At 53.8% G+C, this 20,413-nt stretch overlaps 1 protein-coding gene across 1 annotated transcript in view; it reads right to left on the reverse strand.

The window, feature by feature from the left end:
* Window positions 1-1,179: 1,179 nt before the first annotated feature.
* LOC116942185 (sodium/hydrogen exchanger 2-like) overlaps window positions 1,180-20,413 on the reverse strand; it is a 30,349-nt gene continuing 11,115 nt past the window's right edge. The window contains exons 5-13 of the mRNA XM_032953812.2: window positions 13,436-13,656; window positions 11,451-11,653; window positions 9,678-9,767; window positions 9,092-9,162; window positions 8,854-9,009; window positions 8,439-8,571; window positions 7,435-7,515; window positions 4,536-4,614; window positions 1,180-3,607 (exon numbers count right to left, since the gene is read on the reverse strand). Of these exons, the coding sequence (XP_032809703.2) occupies window positions 3,378-3,607; window positions 4,536-4,614; window positions 7,435-7,515; window positions 8,439-8,571; window positions 8,854-9,009; window positions 9,092-9,162; window positions 9,678-9,767; window positions 11,451-11,653; window positions 13,436-13,656 (1,264 nt within the window). The 3' untranslated portion in view covers window positions 1,180-3,377. The remainder of the gene's footprint in view (window positions 3,608-4,535; window positions 4,615-7,434; window positions 7,516-8,438; window positions 8,572-8,853; window positions 9,010-9,091; window positions 9,163-9,677; window positions 9,768-11,450; window positions 11,654-13,435; window positions 13,657-20,413) is intronic.

Genomic DNA, 20,413 nt, shown 5'->3' on the forward strand with positions numbered 1-20,413 from the left:
GAAAAGCACGCGTGCGAGTGACCAACACCCTCTCACTGACAGATGGGAAAGTTGGGGTCCACGTTTAATGCACCGCAGTCTCCTGGCGAGCCAGGGTACGGCACCCGCTCTGCGTGTGATCCACCAACCCCCGCTGCTGCCTCCACAGTGCTGGACTCCGGGCTGCCACGTGCGTAGTCACCAGTGCCCAAGTTAACATCAAAGGCACATCAACATATCAACACATCAACATATCAACACATCAACATATCAACACATCAACATATCATAGCCAGGGACTGCACGCGATTCGGTATTTACCAGATGCAACAACTCTGCAAACCCCACACTTGGCACAAACATTGAAGCGGCTGACATGCATATAAACAAATACCAACTCCACATTGTTCTCCCGATACTTAAAAATGTAACAAAGCAGCATGGCACCCGGCTGGGGTAGTGCGGGGAGGGCCTCTCACGCCAGCCGCTGCTGCACCTCAACCATCCTCGCCCCCACACGAGGGAGGCCCCCACACGAGGGAGGGGGCCCCCACACGAGGGAGGGGGGGCCCACACGAGGGAGGGGGCCCCCACACGAGAGGGAGGCCCCCACACGAGGGGGGGGGCCCACACGAGGGAGGGGGCCCCTCACACGAGGCGTCCCACTTGGTTGAGGGCTCCGTGCACAGAGGAAACCAGACGTGTTGGAGACAGCCGCCGAGGTTGAGACGAAGTAGAGAGGTGGTAGTGGTGGTGGTGGTGGATTCACGCCAGGCCTGGCAGGTGGTGGTAGTGGATTCACACCAGGCCGGCCTGAGGCCTGACAGGTGGTTGGGTGGTGTGGGCTGCTGGCCAGGGCGCGAGACTCGCGAGGGATTTTTTCCCAAAAGTATCAGTCGAGATAATTCATGGCTGTGACCAATTGTTATCAAGTGTGCAGGTAACGGGGTAGCTCGCGAAATCGCTTGGGTAAAGTCACGTGACGAATCGCGCCACGAACCCAGGCGGCCCGCTCACGGCCAACACACAAAACATTACAAAAGTAAACGACGCGCAGAGTGAATGTTGTGTTCGTCTAGGGCAGGGGTCAGCAAACCAATATAACAACAAGAGATACATTCATTACCAACTAGCTTGTTTGCCCGTCCGAAGACGGAAGCTTTAATATTTACGAAAACAAATGAGCAGAGCAGAGTATAATTGTATCTTGTGTAAATTTAATGGCAGTGAATTTTGCACAAAAGTATGTCATCAAACACTTCACTGCATTTCACTGTAGCACTGTATTAATGGCAGTGAATCTTGCACAAAGCTACGTGATAAAGACTTCCCTTCATGTCACTGTAGATAACTGACCTTCAATTTGTTCAAATTCACTGCTCTGATACTTTATTCTCTATTGCTTTCGGTCGCTGGGGTTGAAATAAATTGGAATTCGATACAATAACTGGAAAATCACCGAGAAATGTCTATTTTACCATAATGTAGAAGCATAAATTAGACTTACCTTTTGTCTCAAGTACTGAAGAAATTAATAAAGATATCAAATCCACTTTGTTGCTGCGTAGAATTATTTATTAGATTCACTTTCAATAAAGAAACGTGAAACTTAAAGCGAATTTGCGAAAAAAATATATTTCCGCTCGACCTGCGCGAGTGTAAAAATCCACCCGCTCATGAATATTAATGAGGGGGGTGCGGCATGTGGAGTGACGTCACACGCGTTACACACAAACAGACATTCTTGGCTCATAGTATTTTGAATTCGGTAAAAAAAAACAGCTCCCTCAATCAAGAGAAGCAATGCGCGTGAATCCGAGACGGTGGTCCTCAACGGGCAACCCCACGAAACGGGCCCCTTGAAGAAAGAGCCGCCGCATTCGGCTCCTGAGCCGCAGGTTGCCGACTCCTGGCCTGGGATGACATCGAGAGGCTGCGTCTCAAATCAAATGAAAACGATTCCCGTTACTTGGCCCGGCTTCGAAGGAAAGTTGAATTGTCACGGAGCACGCGCGACGGAGCTGCCACCGCAGAATGATCACCTGAATGATCACCTGCGCCACTGTAAACAGCGTCGCGTTGCTTGGGGTTACCAGCCGCGTTGTTTGGGGTTACCAGCCGCGTTGTTTGGGGTTACCAGCCGCGTTGTTTGGGGTTACCAGCCGCGTTGTTTGGGGTTACCAGCCGCGTTGTTTGGGGTTACCAGCCGCGTTGCTTGGGGTTACCAGCCGCGTTGTTTGGGGTTACCAGCCGCATTGCTTGGGGTTACCAGCAGCGTTGTTTGGGGTTACCAGCCGCGTTGCTTGGGGTTACCAGCCGCGTTGCTTGGGGTTACCAGCCGCGTTGTTTGGGGTTACCAGCCGCGTTGCTTGGGGTTACCAGCAGCGTTGTTTGGGGTTACCAGCCGCGTTGCTTGGGGTTAACCAGCCGCGTTCGTCACCGTTGGTGCCAGCATCGGTCCTGCTTCTCTACGGGATTTGGGATCGGCTTCTACCGGAGTTCGAGTGTCCCGAAGGACACCCGTTTTCCACTTCAATCACAGTGGTAGATACAGAGACTTCCTTCGACTCCACAATCACCGATGTGGTCTTTTGTGTCACCTGGTGGACCACAGCGCGAATTTACCCGAAAGTTCAGCAGATGTTGAGGATCCACGTGGGAGTTTTGTCTGGTTACTAGGCAAGAGTAAACCCTTGACTTAAAGCTTTCGTGACTGCAGGAATTCATATTCTTTGGGTCTTTCGGTAAAGTCACGTTGATAGGTTAAAATTAATAAAAATAAAATAAACAAAATAACATTTTTTGCATTAATTTGAACCTATCAACGTGACTTTATCGAAAGACCCAAAGAATAAGAAAAAAAACCCACCATTAATATCACTTATGTATGTTGAACTTCTTTCTCACCGCACGTAGCCAACCGTGCTAATTGAAGGTGTGGGGGGTAGGAGAACAAACTAAACACAAAAAGTAGTTATAAATAAACAGCTTTTTGAGATAAAACAACAATGACACGAGTTATCATTCCTTACAAAATATTGGGATCTAAACATTAAAAAAACACAATTTCAACCGGGCTTCTCGAGAAGCAATTGGCTATTCCATGTGCACAAAGTGGGTCGTCTGTCTCGACGCAGGCGACCTCCTGTGAGCTGAGCGCGCCCTGTGCGAGGTGCTATGCGTGGTGCGCTATGCGTGGTGCTCCCTGTGCGAGGTGCTATGCGTGGTGCGCTATGCGGGGCGCTATGCGGGGTGCTCCCTGTGCGAGGTGCTATGACGGGGTGCGCTATGCGCGGTGCGCTATGCGTGGTGCTCCCTGTGCGGGGTGCTATGCGTGGTGCGCTATGCGTGGTGCTCCCTGTGCGGGGTGCTATGCGTGGTGCGCTATGCGCGGGGTGCTATGTGTGGGGCCTGTGCAGCAGCGAGCTCGATCGCCCAGCGAGTCGATGTGCCCCATTGCTGCCCCTCGCCTCGTTCCCAGAATTCCCCACTTCGTCGTCGGAGCTCGCGTTGGAGGAGCCGACCCTGAAGGTGGCCGGGCCCGCCAGGCTTTGCGTTTCTCCTCCGCCGTCCACCTCGTCTCGTCCGTCCCGTGGCCGGAGGACCTTTGACCTCTCGAGGGTGTGAACTGCAAACACAAAAAGTGTCGTGACATACACGGCGGCTGCATTCGAGGCCATCGCCGAGGGTTGCCACCTGCCCAGGTTGCCCGGCGTTTGCGTTCGGGTGGCAGGAATTGATTTGTACCGATAATTTGCACCCGTATTGTGTTGAACTTTATTGCAGTAAACTGCAAGGCGTTGATGGACCTAGGCCGACTGAGAAATGAGTCTGTGTTTGGTCTGCAGTGCTTCTTGCATAGCGCACAGTGAGTGCTGTGCAGTGGCGGTGGTGTGGTGGTGTGGTGGTGTGGTGGTGGTGTGGTGGTGTGGTGGTGGTGTGGTGTGGTGGTGGTGTTGTGGTGTGGTGGTGGTGTGGTGGTGTGGTGGTGTGGTGGTGGCGGGGAGTGGTGGTGGCGGGGAGTGATGGTGTGGTGGTGTGGTGGTGTGGTGGTGGTGTGGTGGTGGCGGGGAGTGGTGGTGTGGTGGTGTGGTGGTGGTGTGGTGGTGGTGTGGTGGCGGGGAGTGGTGGTGTGGTGGTGTGGTGGTGTGGTGGTGTGGTGGTGGTGTGGTGGTGTGGTGGTGTGGTGGTGGTGTGGTGGTGTGGTGGTGGCGGGGAGTGATGGTTAGCACTGCGCTGCGAACCCGGTCACCCGAGTTTGATTCCCGCTCATGGCCACCACCACCAGTGACGATTATCTGAACCGGTGCTGTGCCTCCCCTAGTTTTGGCTCAGTCTCAACGGTGTGAAAGCATCGCAACTTGGAAGACGAAGGCGGCCGGGCGTTGTGGTGACTACAACCACCCCCCTTCTGTGCCGTGCCGGCCTTCGTAGGTGCTTCTCGCCGCTAACAGCGCTTGTCGCAACGGTCTGTGCAGGCTACACGGGGGATCTTTGTCTTTGTGTGTGGCGGTGCTGCCGCGTGGCGCCCGCGTGGGGCCGCTTCTGCTGCTCACCGAAGCGAGGCCTCACGTGGGGCGGCTCCCGCGTGGAGTGCGCGGGCAGAGTCCCGTGCCGGCGTAGCCTCCGCTCCAGCTGGACGTGGTGGGGGCGGTGGTGGGGGCGGTGGGGGGGGGGCACAGGGGGTGGGTGGGGGTAGAGGTTGGGGTGGTGGTTGTGGGTAGAGGTTGGGGTGGTGGTTGTGGGTAGAGGTTGGGGTGGTGGTTGTGGGTAGAGGTTGGGGTGGTGGTTGTGGGTAGAGGTTGGGGTGGTGGTTGTGGGTAGAGGTTGGGGTGGTGGTTGTGGGTAGAGGTTGGGGTGGTGGTTGTGGGTAGAGGTTGGGGTGGTGGTTGTGGGTAGAGGTTGGGGTGGTGGTTGTGGGTAGAGGTTGGGGTGGTGGTTGTGGGTAGAGGTTGGGGTGGTGGTTGTGGGTAGAGGTTGGGGTGGTGGTTGTGGGTAGAGGTTGGGGTGGTGGTTGTGGGTAGAGGTGGGGGTGGTGGTTGTGGGTAGAGGTTGGGGTGGGTGGGGGTAGAGGTTGGGGTGGTGGTTGTGGGTAGAGGTGGGGGTGGTGGTTGTGGGTAGAGGTGGTGGTTGTGGGTAGAGGTTGGGGTGGTGGTTGTGGGTAGAGGTTTGGGTGGTGGTTGTGGGTAGAGGTGGTGGTTGTGGGTAGAGGTTGGGGTGGTGGTTGTGGGTAGAGGTTGGGGTGGTGGTTGTGGGTAGAGGTGGGGGTGGTGGTTGTGGGTAGAGGTTGGGGTGGTGGTTGTGGGTAGAGGTGGGGGTGGTGGTTGTGGGTAGAGGTGGGGGTGGTGGTTGTGGGTAGAGGTTGGGGTGGTGGTTGTGGGTAGAGGTTGGGGTGGTGGCACACGGAGTGGTTGTGAGATTCACGACATTCACCTGCAGCTGGAGAGGAACGCTTTGCGGGTACACCTCATGAGCAACAGTGACTAACCTGGGTTCTCTCAGTTATAATTATCAATGGCTTCCCACCAGGGGTGCAGCCACTGTTCCCACTTCCCCAACGCGGCTGGATACGGCCGATAAACTCTCGTAAAAAAATGTGGGCAATGATGGTTGCGGTTTTTCCGCTTCAGCAAGTTGACATAAATGATGATTTTGCATGTTCACCACAAGTACGAGTGGTTAATGCGGACTTGATTCCTTGCGAAAGGTTTGTTTTATTACCATTCGATGATTTTGCTTTTGACAGAAACTCTCAACCGCACAGTGGCACAAAAGCAGCCGGCTCAGTGCTCGCCAATAATAGCACCGTGGTTCAGTTCAGCGCAGTTCATACTCGCTGAAAATTCCGCGCAAACGTGCGGCGCACTCTCGCAAACACCCGCGTCGAATAGCGCGAGAGAGTGCGGGACAGAGGCAAAAGCTGCGTCGCGTGCCTCTTGTTCCAGACACTCGCGTCGCGCGGCCGCCGTCCGCCAAGCCAACGAAGCGATAACTCGCGGGACGCCTCCAGCTTACAGAGTGAGGCTGTGCCCCCAAGCACCCCGTCTCCGTTCACCGCTGCCTGCGAGGGCCCCCTGCCCCTGCGCAACTCGTGACCGCGCGTGACTCTGCACGCCCGAGAAGCCCGCTTACATCGGTGGAGGGGCAGACAGAACCAGGTTTTTCAGGCCGATGGAGATGGCATCACACTTCCTGTGGCTGAACTCCGTTTCGTGCCGTGGGTTTCCCCAAAGCGGACTTCAAACACGGCAGTGCGACATTCCAAAAGCATTCCTTGCTATCGTCACCCCTGCAGGTCAACTCTCACATAGCTGGTGCGCGACGAGGAGTGTGCATGCGTGTGTGTGTGTGTAATATATTGTCTTTGTGTGTATATATGTGGAGCGGTGGCATAGCAGTTAGCACGTTGCGCTACCAACCCGGCGACCCGAGTACGGTTCCTGCTCACGGTCAACACCAGTGACGATTATCTGACCTGGTCCTGGGTCTCCCCAGGTAAACATCGCCACTGGGGAGACAAATGCGTGCACCACCGGTCTTCATAGGTGTTCTCTCACAGCACTTGCCCTTACGGTCTGTTAAGGCTACATGGGGGATCTTTGTCTTGGTATTTTTATATACACAGTGGTCGAAATGTGATTGTAGAGCACTATCCGTAGTTGTCCCGTGCCTCTCCGCACTGCGTGTAGATTTGCTTGCGTGATGAATTTTCTCTCGTACATAGGAGAGTGCTCAACGACGACCGCTAAAACCGGTAACCACTTCCGGGATCACTGCCGGTTCTGAAAGTCAGGAAGCGGCGACCGTTTCCCCGCTGGGTGCCCTCGTTTTCCAATAAAAATGTCAGCAACTTTCAACTGCCGCGCCAGGAGATTGAACCGAACCGGCATCCTCTGGGATTCCCAGTCCGGCGTGCTCAGCATCTCACCACGGCCGCTGCTTGAGTTTCCCGGTTAAACAAAGGTAGGACTGTGAAGTTTCCATCATCGAGGTTTTCTGTGTTAGATCACATAAATATATAAATGTGTTGTCGTTAAATTCGCCACCACCCGACACAGCCAACTAGTAAGGTTTGTCACGTGAACAGAACGTGGCAATTCGTTACTAGTAATAACACCGGTGTGTTGGAGAGTAAACCAACTTATGGTGGCGGGTTTAACGACAACACATTTATATTTACGCGATCTAACTCCAGAAACCTCTATCATGGATAATGTCGGTCGTGAAACCCTGCTATGTGTTAAACTGACTGCGACGTTTGCCGCGAGGTATTTTCGTACGTGCGGCAATCCGATAACTGGATTCTTCTTGACCGATTCTTTTTTTCACTTCACGCGGCTACCTCCAACGCAAAACCAAAACAGATTTTTGTGTTTTTTTACCACCGCCCCCCCCCCCCCCCCCGCGACGGCAGCGAACCGCGCGCCTGCATCTCCTCTCGTGGACGTGACCCACCTGCTCGGGGTTCGTGTTCTGCAGGAAGACCTCCGTCTCCTGGCTCTCCGTGGGCAGGTTGTGGCGGCTGTATGACGATATCTGTGGGGGAAACGTTGGGAGGCCGGTGACAAACTTCAGATGAAACTATGAGCTCGCTTTATGAAGTTCTAATTGTGTCAGCGTGTCGTGGGTGAGTGCTGCGCCCCGTCAAGGCAGCTTCTCGACAGGAAAAAAAACGACAATTGGTCATGTTGGGATCGCGAAAATGTATGTATGTACATATGTTAAACTTATTTCGCACCGTACATAGCCAACCGTGTTTATCGAGATTCTTAAAGAGATTCTTAACCAGGACAAATTCTGAAACCTTTTTTGTGAATTCCTTTTTTGTAAACGATGTTGATCAACAAATATGCTTGCATATGCTGAAGTAAAGTTATTTCGTCTTAACTTTATCATTGAATCTCATCTCATCCCAGGTTGATTAATTTGAGTTCAGCTGACTGGGCCCAACATCTCAAAAGCAAACACTCAACCCAAACAGAGCTCGCACATGGGGGCACTCGTGTGTGACCCAGCACTTTGGGACAAATTATTTGGAGATCGCGTGACGTGGCTCAGAGATGACAATACAACAAGGGTGTTCACGAACCCATCCGTGTGGATCTCTGAGTGTTAGCCCCCCCAGTTGCAAGTAAATTATCCAGGGCACTTTGGTTTCCTCCTACCTACAATTGGCCAAACAACCCAATGCAGGATCCTCCTCCTGAGAGTCTTGAGACTCGGTGAGGGTTCCTTGGGTAAATAAGAAATGAAATTGCTGTGCCGGTGTTTCAAAAAGCCTCCACATTTCAAACACTCGAGCTCACTCTTATGTTTAACCACAATATATGTCTTCTTCAATTAGACATTCTTGACAATATCTTTTATAATGGAGATTCTATGAAGGGAATGTTGTAGTGTCTGTGTGTGGTGCGAGGAGGTCTCGCTGTGGAGGGGAGTGCTCAGCCAGGCCACGTTACCCTCTTTCGGGGCCGGTAGAGACTCCTGTTCAAGAGGCGTCGGATGTCCTTCATGCGATCGTCTTTACAAAACACGTCCTTGGGCCGCTCATCCTCACTCTGCCCAGACACAGTGGACCTCTCTTCCAGGCACCTGTCACCAACAAACACCGGCGCAGCAGATGTCAAGAGCAGAGTGAAGCATTCGCAATGGAAGCAAAACACAACGACGTTTCACAATGAATGTTACCCTCCTTCCATTATATGCCGCCCCCCTCTGATCCACAACACTAACGCGGGGTGGGGGCCAGTGTGGGGTGGGGGCCAGTGTGAAGTGGGGGCCAGTGTGGGGTGGGGGCTGGTACGGGGGGGGGCTAGTGCGAGGTGGGGGTTCGGCAGGGTGGGGGCCAGTGTGGGCCACGGCGCCGGCGCTCACAGGACGGAGGCTGTGGACGGCACTCGGAACATGTCGATGCGCTGCATCGCCTGCTTCATCTCCAGCTTGCGGTACATGCCCAGGATGTGCGAGTCCTCGTGCGCGTCCTCGCGCACCAGCAGGGGCCACAGGAACCTCTGGTTGAACTTCTCGAACCTGGGCACAGACGGCGCACGTCGGTGGCGGCCGGACGAGAGGCGCCGGGCGCTCGCAACGAAACCGCCGTGCGGGCGCTCACCTCTCTCTGACGTTGTTGTGGGAGTAGTGGCCGCAGATGTCCTCCATCCCGATCACCAGGTGGTCCAGACTCTGGGGTCGGGGTGGGCGGCAGCGGCAACGCGCGCCGTGAGGATCCGACGCGGCCATCGATTTTAAAAGCCGCCGGCACGTGAAGCTTGGACGATGGCACGCAAGTTTGCGCAGAGGGCCGACGGTAACGTGGGTGATGATGTCGGTCATTAATCGAGGCAACTTTTGTCAGGAGGGTCCTGCACTAGGGTGTGTCGCCACTTCCTTTTCAAGAAGTGTTCAGCGTGGAAATACTGGCGTGCATGAGGTGATAATAACGATGTTAACATCGATGCTCACAATACTTGCATCAAATTGTGTTCATAACAATCAATTAGTTATATCTGTTGAGATGATCTATGTATGTTGAACGTACGTAGCCAACAATGGTAATCGGGGGCGGCGCTGTCTAGTCCCCTGCCACGCGATATGCATTCGTCATCTCCATTTACAACGGAGCGCCGCTGGCCCCGGCGAGACAGCGCTAGGCGGGGGAGCTGCGGCCGGGGTCATCATCGGCGTGCTCGTGCCGTTACCCGGGTGGCGAGCTCCTCTGCCATGGTGGCCACATGCCCCGACCGCCGCTCCACGTCCAGCATCTGCAGCAGCGGGCGAATAGTGGTGCCCTGTGCGCAGAGGAGAGTGGGCGGGCGGGCGAGTGAGCGGGTAAACGGGCGAGTGGGTGAGCGGGTGAGTGGGCGAGTGGGTGAGCGAGTGAGTGGATGAGTGGGTGAGCGAGTGAGTGAGCGGGTAAACGGGCGAGTGGGTGAGCGAGTGAGTGGATGAGTGGGTGAGCGGGTGAGTGGGCGAGTGGGTGAGCGAGTGAGTGAGCGGGTAAGCGGGCGAGTGGGTGAGCGAGTGAGTCGATGAGTGGGTGAGCGAGTGAGTGGGCGAGTGGGTGAGCGAGCGAGTGAGCGGGTAAACGGGCGAGTGGGTGAGCGAGTGAGTGGATGAGTGGGTGAGCGGGTGAGTGGGCGTTGTGGGTGAGTGGGCGTTGTGGGTGAGCGAGCGAGTGAGTGAGTGGGTGAGTGGGTGAGCGAGTGAGTGAGTGGATGAGTGGGTGAGCGGGTGAGTGAGCGAGTGAGTGAGTGGGTGAGTGGGTGAGCGAGTGAGTGGATGAGTGGGTGAGCGAGTGAGTGAGCGGGTGAGTGGGCGAGTGGGTGAGCGAGTGAGTGAGTGAGTGGGTGAGCGAGTGAGTGAGTGAGTGAGCAAGTGGGTGAGCGGGCGAGCGCTACTCGCCCATCCCCTGGGTACGTACACGTACAAGGTAGCCCAAGAGTCAGGACAACACAAGGTGTTTTCACTAATTTTACCAAATGTTCAACTTGACTACCATTACGATTAAGGCATTCACAAAATTATATCGTTATCATTGTACTGTACTTCTATGCGCCCAAATCCGTGCTTCCCGTGTTCATCAACCCGCCACGACCAGGGTGGGGAAGTATGACCAAATAGCCCCTACGACCCGCATGGTGTGGGGAGGCCTTCACCCAGCAAGGGAAGCTCAAATTCAGCGTTCCGTCTCCTGGTGTGATGAGTCTCGCGGTTTTGGTTGTGATTGGTATTTATTTAATTGCTGTACAATTCTTTATTTGTTTTGTTTTTCTCATTTCGTGACCCACGTCACTTGCACATGAGACTCTACCCTGGTCTCTTGAGGTCTCCCCTGGTGAGACAAAATCAACTTGAAACTTTGACGAAAGGGGCAACACGGGTGCGTATTGTGGACAAGACCCTAACCACAGGGCCCACAGGCCAAAAATACCAAGCGGCCAGCAACAAACAGCACCACCAAAGTTATATTGTTATTAAGACGGTTGGTCACTTGAGCTCGGTTCTACTGCTGCATGAAGAGCTTGGGGAGAGGGAAGCGATGGGAGGGAGTTCCAAAGCGGGGCGGTGCGAAGGGAGAGAAGCAGAATGAGCAGTGTGCTCGGACCGCTGTGTGCGTCACCATCAGCCAACACAATAACCATTAGAATAATTATTATTCTTGTTGACACTTCTAAAGCGCCTTTCACCCGGAGATCACAAGGCGCCGTACAAAACACGCACACACACACGTACAGGCTCACAGCAAGAACATCCAAACTCCAATACAAAGGATTCAAGAAATTTGAAACCACCATTTAAAAAAAATCTGCTGCGTCTTAACGCGCGATTTGAATAAAACGAGGGGGGTCAGCAGAGGGAGCGTCCAGTGGACGTGAATCGAGAAGTGGCCCGGTCAGCCACGTGGACCTCGACACTCCCGACAGTCCGGACGGGGAGGTCCGCAGCGCTCTTCCTGGATCGTGGGCGAGCACCTGCACGAAGACGGTGAAGAAGATGACGGCGATGCTGGCGGTGAGGAAGACGGACTTGCGCACGAAGGGGTCGGTGGGAAGCAGGAAGACGAGGGAGAAGCAGACGGCGCCGCGCAGGCCTCCGTAGGCGATGACGAACTGCTCCTTGATGCCCAGCGGCACGAGGCGCATCTTGTTGGTGATGTACGTGATGACGAGCACTCCTGCGCACCGCGCGGGGCGACACGGCTCCGTCGGGCGCGCGTCGCTCGTCGCGTTCATCCGTGCGTGCGGTTTTAGCGATTTCGTTGCGAACGATGCTCCTGGGTTGGCGGCAGGGCAAGCGAGCTGCCACCAACCATGCTGGGGTATCTCTTTACACGTGGGGGGGGGGGGTTCTCCGGCCACTCCACTTCCCTCCCACGATCAATATACCCATTCAGGAATGTGGCGTGAACTGTGCTGATACAGCTGTGCCTGTACTGGGTATATTGCGACCTGCAATGTGTGACCACAACCTCCGTGAATGACGCGGCGTAGATTTAAATAACTTTCATTGCTGGTTACGCTCTCTCGCATCTTTAGTCAGATCGGCACAAGCTCACAGGGCTTCACTGTCACATGCAAAAGCTGTCGCGAAAACATTTGTTAAAAGTCCTTTGCACAACACTTACATTCACATACATTCACTTGCATTCACTTAAATTCTCCTACACTCACCTACATTCACCTACATTCACTTACATTCACTTACATTCACTTACATTCACATACATTCACTTAAATTAACATACATTCACTTGCATTCACCTACATTCACTTACATTCACTTAAATTCTCCTACATTCACCTACATTCACTTACATTCACTTACATTCACCTACATCCACTTACATTCACCTACATTCACTTACATTCAGTTACATTCACATACATTCACCTACATTCACATATATTTACTTACATTCACTTAAATTAACATACATTCACCGACATTCACCTATATTCACCTACATTCACTTACATTCACCTACATTCACCTACATTCACTTACAACCACTTACATTCACATACATTCACCTACATTCACTTAAATTAACATACATTCACTTAAATTAACATACATTCACCGACATTCACCTACATTCACTTACATTCACATACATTCACCTACATTCACTTAAATTAACATACATTCACTTAAATTAACATACATTCACCTACATTCACTTACATTCACATACATTCACCCACATTCACTTAAATTAACATACATTCACCTACATTCACTTACATTCACATACATTCACCTACATTCACTTGAATTAACATACATTCACTTAAATTAACATACATTCACTTACATTCACCTACATTCACTTACATTCACTTAAATTAACATACATTCACTTACATTCACATAAATTAACGTACATTCACTTACATTCACCTACATTCACTTACATTCACCTACATTACATTCACTTACATTCACTTACAATCACCTACATTCACTTACATTCACTTACATTCACATACATTCACCTACATTCACTTAAATTAACATACATTCACTTACATTCACCTACATTCATTTACATTCACTTACATTCACGGGGAGTTCTTCGATTCAGCAGTCGGTAGAGAAAGGACAAAGTCACTCAAATGATCGTTGATGCGCTCCTACAGAACCAATCGTGGAAATTCCATATTCCTATGGTAAGGCTGGACAACCACTGCTGACTGACTTCCCCACAAAGTGGTATATATTTTATAGACCCTAGAGGGATGATGGGCCGAGTCAACCCTAAACCGTGGGGTGTGAACTCGCAACCTTCTCGATCGCGAGCCGCTCGCTCAACTGCTCAGCCGGCCGGCCGCGGCTGCCAAAAAAACGACAGCGGCAGCGGCACCCGGCACGTGCCGCGTCGGTGGCCGTGGCGAACCTGGCGCTCGGCAGGACGAGGAGGAGGGAGGAGGAGGGAGGAGGAGTGGAGGATGATTACCGACGATGCGGCAGCTGAGGCAGGCGATGAGCGTGAAGCAGATGAAGGCGCCGTTCCACTCGTGGCCTCGCGCCGACACCGTGGAGACGCCCAGGAACATGAAGATGAGCGTCTCGCTCACGCTGCTCAGCGTCTTCACGGCGTAGCGGATCGTGGTGCGGGACTTGTAGCTGATGTTGGCCTCCACGTACGGCCGCATGAGGACCGCGCTCGAGACGATGCTGGCGGCAGGGAGAGACCGACGTCAAACACGGCTCAGGCCCGCGGCTTCGCGTTAACACCTAGAAGAAGATTCTTCTTCAAGCGGGCCCTCGAAGTTGGGAGCCGTATTGACGTCACGGAGTGGAGAAGCGGCCCCAGCAACAACAGCTCCTCGCCCCTTGAGCAGCTGCACCTGTGCAGGACGCCAGCAAACGCACGGCAGGCAGGCACAGACAGACTCCAGCACAGGCAGACCACACCTCACCACACCTCACCACCGCCACCACCACACCTGACCACACCTCACCACACCTCACCACCGCCACCACCACACCTGACCACCACTGCCACACCTCACCACCACCGCCAGACCTGACCACCACCCAGGGACGTGCGGTCAGGGGAGGCAGGGGAGGCAGAGCCTCACCTGTCATACTCCAATGAAAACAGCTTACGAAAAAAAAGAATAATCAAATTAAATAAATATTAAGATTTTCCACTGATCTGTGTTATAACTGTCATTTCTGTACGATTCCAATAATTTTTGTAGTCAAAATCGCCAAAATTGCGGAGCTCCGCTGCAAATAGAGGAAGAGACGAGAGGTGAGGCAGCGACGAGCTCAGCCTCCCCTCTGATTGCGCAACCCCTCAGTAACTGGATGGAGCGCGGGCAATAAGCACGTGCCTGTTACTATCTCGGTATGTCACCAATATAATGTTTGTAGACCCCTTCATTTCATGTCTTCACCTTCCATACTCCAGGAAACTTATTTCACGTGTGTATAAAGATATTTAGGCTCGCTGGTCTCGTCATGAAACTGCAATGAAAAAGCACCAGGGGAGGCAGCTATCACATCTGCCTCACTGAGGGGGGCGTGTCTAACACGCCCCCCTCAGTGAGGACACGCCCCTCAGTGAGGCCACGCCCCCCTCAGTGTGTGAATCTGGCTCTGACACTAGCAAGTGCCTCCCCAGCCATTGACCTCACCACCACCACCACCACACCTCACCACCGCCACACCTGACCACCACCACCGCCACACCTCACCACCACCACACCTCACCGCCACACCTGACCACCACCACCACCACACCTCACCACCACCGCCACACTTCACCACCACACCTCACCACCACCGCCACACCTGACCACCACCACCACACCTCACCACCACCGCCACACCTCACCACCACCACCACATCTGACCACCACCACACCTCACCACCACCACTACCACACCTCACCACCACCACATCTCACCAGCACCACCACACCTCACCAGCACCACCACACCTCACCACCACCACCACCACACCTCACCACCACCACCACACCTCACCAGCACCACACCTCACCAGCACCACCACACCTCACCACCACCACTACCACCACCACACCTCACCAGCACCACCACCACACCACCACCACACCTCACCAGCACCACCACATCTCACCACCACCGCCACCACACCTCACCAGCACCACCACACCTCACCAGCACCACACCTCACCAGCACCACCACACCTCACCACCACCGCCACACCTCACCACCGCCACACCTCACCACCACCAACACACCTCACCACCACCACACCTCACCACTACACCTCACCACCACCACTCAGCGACCCACAAGATCATCCCTGACAGATCGATCGCCTGTGACTTCCGCACTCGCAACATCGCGGAGTGTGTCAGGAGACTCCAACTCTGAGGAATGACAGAGTTCGCGTGATTGTCATGCAAAGGTGAACTGTGTGCAGCACACGGAGCCTTGTGGTTGTTGTTGTTGTTTTAAGCCTCTGACGGTGGTGGTGGCGATTACAGACGCATCGCCATTGTGACGTCATCAAGCTGACGCGCCGTGGCGCTCAGATAACAGAGCCCCTCGTTGTAACGTTCCCTCGTCTCAGAACAAGCAGCCGGTTGTCTGTCCCAACGTAACGTCGTAAAGAGTGAGGCCCCGTGGCAGATGGAGGGGGGCGCTGTGAGCGGGGACCTTCGGGGTTCGTGCACAGGTTCCACACCGAGGCCCGGGCATGTCCCTGTGCGTACGTAGTTTTATTTTCATTGTGTTGAGTCCCGTTGGCTCAAAGCCAAGGCTCACAATGGCCACGACTACTGTACACTTACGTCAACGAGAAGGGAACTTTCCACGCAATTGGCATTGGGCCGAACCAAAAAAACCCCTCGAGCTGCGCGGGTAGCAACAAACACGGCCATTGTTCACTTACGTCGCTTTCTCAATTACCCGCCTCGGACGCAGGCCACTGGCGTACGCGGTGATTTTTAAAGGTGAATGAGAAAACAGGGATCATCACAGAACCACGGCGCTTGCAGCCACCACCGTCGTTGTCCGCTTGGCATCACCGGTTTACGACCGGCGCGGCGCCATCGCGACGATCGCGGTCGGTCGGGTCACGTGAGTTGCCGAGCGGTCGGGTCACGTGAGAGGCCGAGCGGTCGGGTCACGTGAGAGGCCGAGCGGTCGGGTCACGTGAGTGGCCGAGCGGTCGGGTCACGTGAGAGGCCGAGGGGTCGGGTCACGCGGGAGGCCGAGCGGTCGGGTCACGTGAGTGGCCGAGCGGTCGGGTCACGTGAGTGGCCGAGCGGTTGGGTCACGTGAGTGGCCGAGCGGTCGGGTCACGTGAGAGGCCGAGGGGTCGGGTCACGCGGGAGGCCGAGCGGTCGGGTCACGTGAGTGGCCGAGCGGTCGGGTCACGTGAGTGGCCGAGCGGTCGGGTCACGTGAGTGGCCGAGCGGTCGGGTCACGTGAGAGGCCGAGCGGTCGGGTCACGTGAGTGGCCGAGCGGTCGGGTCACGTGAGAGGCCGAGCGGTCGGGTCACGTGAGAGGCCGAGGGGTCGGGTCACGTGAGTGGCCGAGCGGTCGGGTCACGTGAGAGGCCGAGGGGTCGGGTCACGTGAGAGGCCGAGCGGTCGACTCGCGAGCTGCGATTTCCACTTTAATCCCTTGTCACCACACAGCTGCGATTCCTCTACACCAGTTATTCTTAACCTTTACTTCAACCTTGCACTCGTTTTGGTTCTTAATCGTTACAAAAATGTTAAATACATGGGTTCGATTAAACAAAGTAAGTTGTACTTACGTGCCCCGTGCTTAATTTGTGTTTGGATGATTTACCTTCTAAAGAAATCTGTCCATGTCCCGCACCCCCAGGGGTAGGTGCGTGCACCCCAGGTAAAGAACCACTGCTCCAGAGAGTTTGGTGACGGCACAAAACGACCGCGACCAACCAACACCACCCCTCCGTACCGCTGCGCACGTTCCTGAAATGTCACTGACAAATGGCGAGACGCCGATCGTGCCGGCCTCTGTGCTTTGTTTTTGTGGCTGAAGCCATCCGGGGCCATCCAGAGCCAGACTCAGCCGCAGCCGCAGCAGCAGCGATTGACTTGGCCTCAGCAGCTGACGCTGCTACGCGACGTTCAAACGTTGATGTAGATCGCTAAGGTTGCCATTCTATTTCAAGCAGGTAACGTTGATGTAGATCGCTAAGGCTGCCATTCTATTTCAAGCAGGTAACGTTGATGTAGATCGTTAAGGCTGCCATTCTATTTCAAGCAGGTAACGTTGATGTAGATCGCTAAGGCTGCCATTCTATTTCAACCAAGTAACGTTGATATAGATCGTTAAGGCTGCCATTCTATTTCAACCAGGTAACGTTGATGTAGATCGCTAAGGCTGCCATTCTATTTCAACCAAGTAACGTTGATGTAGATCGCTAAGGCTGCCATTCTATTTCAAGCAGGTAAGGCCCCCTGAGCTGTCGAACTCTTTTTTTCAGAAGCGACCTGGCTATCACAAATGATAGCTTCAACGAAGTGGCTTATTACGTGGAAATTTATAGCGGTAGACAAATACTATAAACGCGTGTTTATAAATGTGGGGTGAAAACCCGGATGACCCGGGAGAAAAATCCACGCCACCACAGGGAGAGAGACACGCAAACTCCAAATTTACAGCAGCAGGCGTCAGGGCCAGGATCGAACCCACGACCTCCTGCATACATGTCGAGGTAGTTAACATCTCCTAGCCACCGTGACGCCCCAATTCACCAAACCGTGCACGAGAAGACTGGGTTGGGCAACGAGGAGATTGCAGCAAACAAAACGACTGCTCTGAGCACTGCTACCGCAACGTGAACCGGACATCCTTAAAGGATTGCTGCGTCGATGAGTCGAATTAGCAATACTCAGTTTGAGATGAGGGATTGCGCATACAGTCCAGTAAAATAATAAACACACCAATTCATCAGTTTAAGTCTGTATGCCTTTTAGATCAGTGTTTCCCAGTATTGTTTGTTTTAGAGAGAAGGACTTGGCACGAATGCAGTTTAATATCTTCAGCGAGGTGTGGCTGCTGATCAGTCACCAACGTGGGCCCTGACATTACGGGCAGCAGCACTCACAAACGTCTGTACAAACTCGTTACAGCTCCGGCACAACAAAGCAAACTCGTAGAGTCACAAACTAATCAAGTAACAAAGAAAAAAGAGTTGCTGTTTGCTTCTTGTGGGAGATTCACACAGAGGGATGGTGTCCGTCTGGAATATGAACCACGCGGTCTGTGGATCGTCCTCCTAACTTGCGCGTGCAGAGGTACTGACAACGTGAAAGAGGCGCTTTGTCTGCTATCACCACTTCGAGAATTACCTTCCCCACAACGACGCGCATTATTACTGAGTGTAAACTTGGATTATATTGAGCCGCTGTGAGCGAACGCAACTGGCAGCGGTGCGAGGGGAGGAGGCTTCAGTTCGTCAAGATGGGAAATCCCAAAGCACTAACGAGTAAGACATCTTCCACCACACACCTCCTGGTGAGCCTCGAGCCGGACGACCGCAGCATCGCTCGCACAGACATCGCCTGCCAGCACACGCTGCTGTTGGCCCTGGGTGTGGTGAACCCAGGCAGCCATCCACGATGTCACGGACTGCTCCAGTGCAGTCCGTTGGCGACCTCCATCCAGCCACCAATAGTTTGCCAAAAAGCCACCATGTCAAATGTGCGTTTGCATTTTGTTTGGCTAAACTCCAGCTCTGAGCGTTGACAATATCAGGTTTTAACTTTCGTGAAACGATGTCATCGCAGGGCGCGTGGGCAGTGCAACCTCTGCAGTGAAAACGCTTTAGAACAATTCGGCCACAATGCAACAACATCTGTTACTCTCTGTGAGATTTCCAAATGGAATCTTCATATCACGGCATATAAATTGGAATTAGGACAAAAAAACTATCAAAATGTAGTTAAATCTTGACTTGAAGCTTTCGTGACTGCAGAAATTCATATTCTTTGGGTCTTTCGGTAAAGTCACGTAGATAGGTTCAAAGAAAATAACAAACAAAAATAACAACGAACTACTGTCTTTTATTTTTTTATTTTTTGTTATGTTCTTTGAACCTATCTAGTGACTTTACCGAAAGACCCAAAGAATAAAAATACAAATGTAATTACCCACGCATTGGGCACCGTGAAGCCAGCGAGCCATGCGGGTTCAGATCAAATAACAGGCACTTGTGATGGGGTCGTTGGCGGAGGATAAAGAGGCTGCCTGAGTGGAGGGACCGCCACAAATTGCCACCTGCGCGGCGTGGGTCACGCGAGCAGGGCCACTGCCACGCCAGCACCGAGCGGCCACTCCGCCCCGCGCAGGGAGGGGGCGCCGCGTGCGGGCGAATCGCGAAGACGCACTCGCTGCTGCACGCTGCTTCCTACTTGCTGCGCTCAACTGCCCGTGGCCGAAACGCGATCGGCATTCGGCCACCGTCCGCCTTCGAGAGGCACCTGGAGTCGAAAGTGGAAACGCTGCGCTGGGCGCCGCGTGTCGCGTTCGAACATTGTTCTGTCCGTTCGCGATATCCTGCGCTCGTTACGAGTCGCCTTTCACTGCGATGGTCATGACCCCCCATTGTCTGAGGCCCGGTCATTAGAGAAGCTGAGACGTCTACCCGTGCCGCCGTACAGTCCGGTGTGCCCGAGTCTCTTTGGTCGCGGTTAGACAGTTAGTGTGGGTTATTTATTTACTTATTACACTCCTTCACCCGTAAATCCTCGCTGAGTGTCGAGGCTCCTGCTAAGTTTTCGCAGAAGGTGGCAACAATTGCCACGTGTTTTTCGGTGACGTATTTAAAAAAATAAATTTGCCACATTTGGACCGTGACACCAGCACACAATGGCCTTCTCTTCTTTGAACGACATCACAGGGATCTTTGATGAAGATGCGAAATTGATGGTGCATAGCACTTCATGGTTAACATTATCACTCGCGCTACTATTAACCAGGGCGGCCTGTCAGCTTCAGACCGCGAAGCCCCGCAACAAGTGGCGAGCGCGCTCCGGCCGGGCCGCGTCAACCGGCGCGATGTGGTGACGCGACCTTCGGGGTGAGCTCATTTGCTTGGAGCTCGCTCGCGAGGCAGTGAGCACGTGGAGGGCATTGAAGCCGGGTGAAGGTCACGTGAGAGCAGCTGGGCCGGGAGCCGAATGGGTGGCAGCCGGCGAAGGACTTTGGCCAAGCTCTGTCGACGTCACGGTGCTCGCCGCTTATTGCCGCAGAAGGCAGTGCGGGAACATCGATCGTTGTGCTGTACTTCTACGCTTCCGAGTCTACGCTCTCTGCCTTCACCGACCCGCGCTGAGCGGCGCGGTGAAGTATGGTTAAAACATCCCCCACGACCCGCACAGGCGCGGAGAGGCCCTACATCCAGCGGCGGAGCGACAGAGCGGGTCGCCCGTGCCTCGTGGAGTCTCGTG

Source organism: Petromyzon marinus, chromosome 13 (genome assembly GCF_048934315.1).
Source record: "Petromyzon marinus isolate PM22_M1 ecotype Great Lakes invasive population chromosome 13, UKy_Petmar_22M1.pri1.0, whole genome shotgun sequence".
Taxonomy (NCBI): domain Eukaryota; kingdom Metazoa; phylum Chordata; class Hyperoartia; order Petromyzontiformes; family Petromyzontidae; genus Petromyzon; species Petromyzon marinus.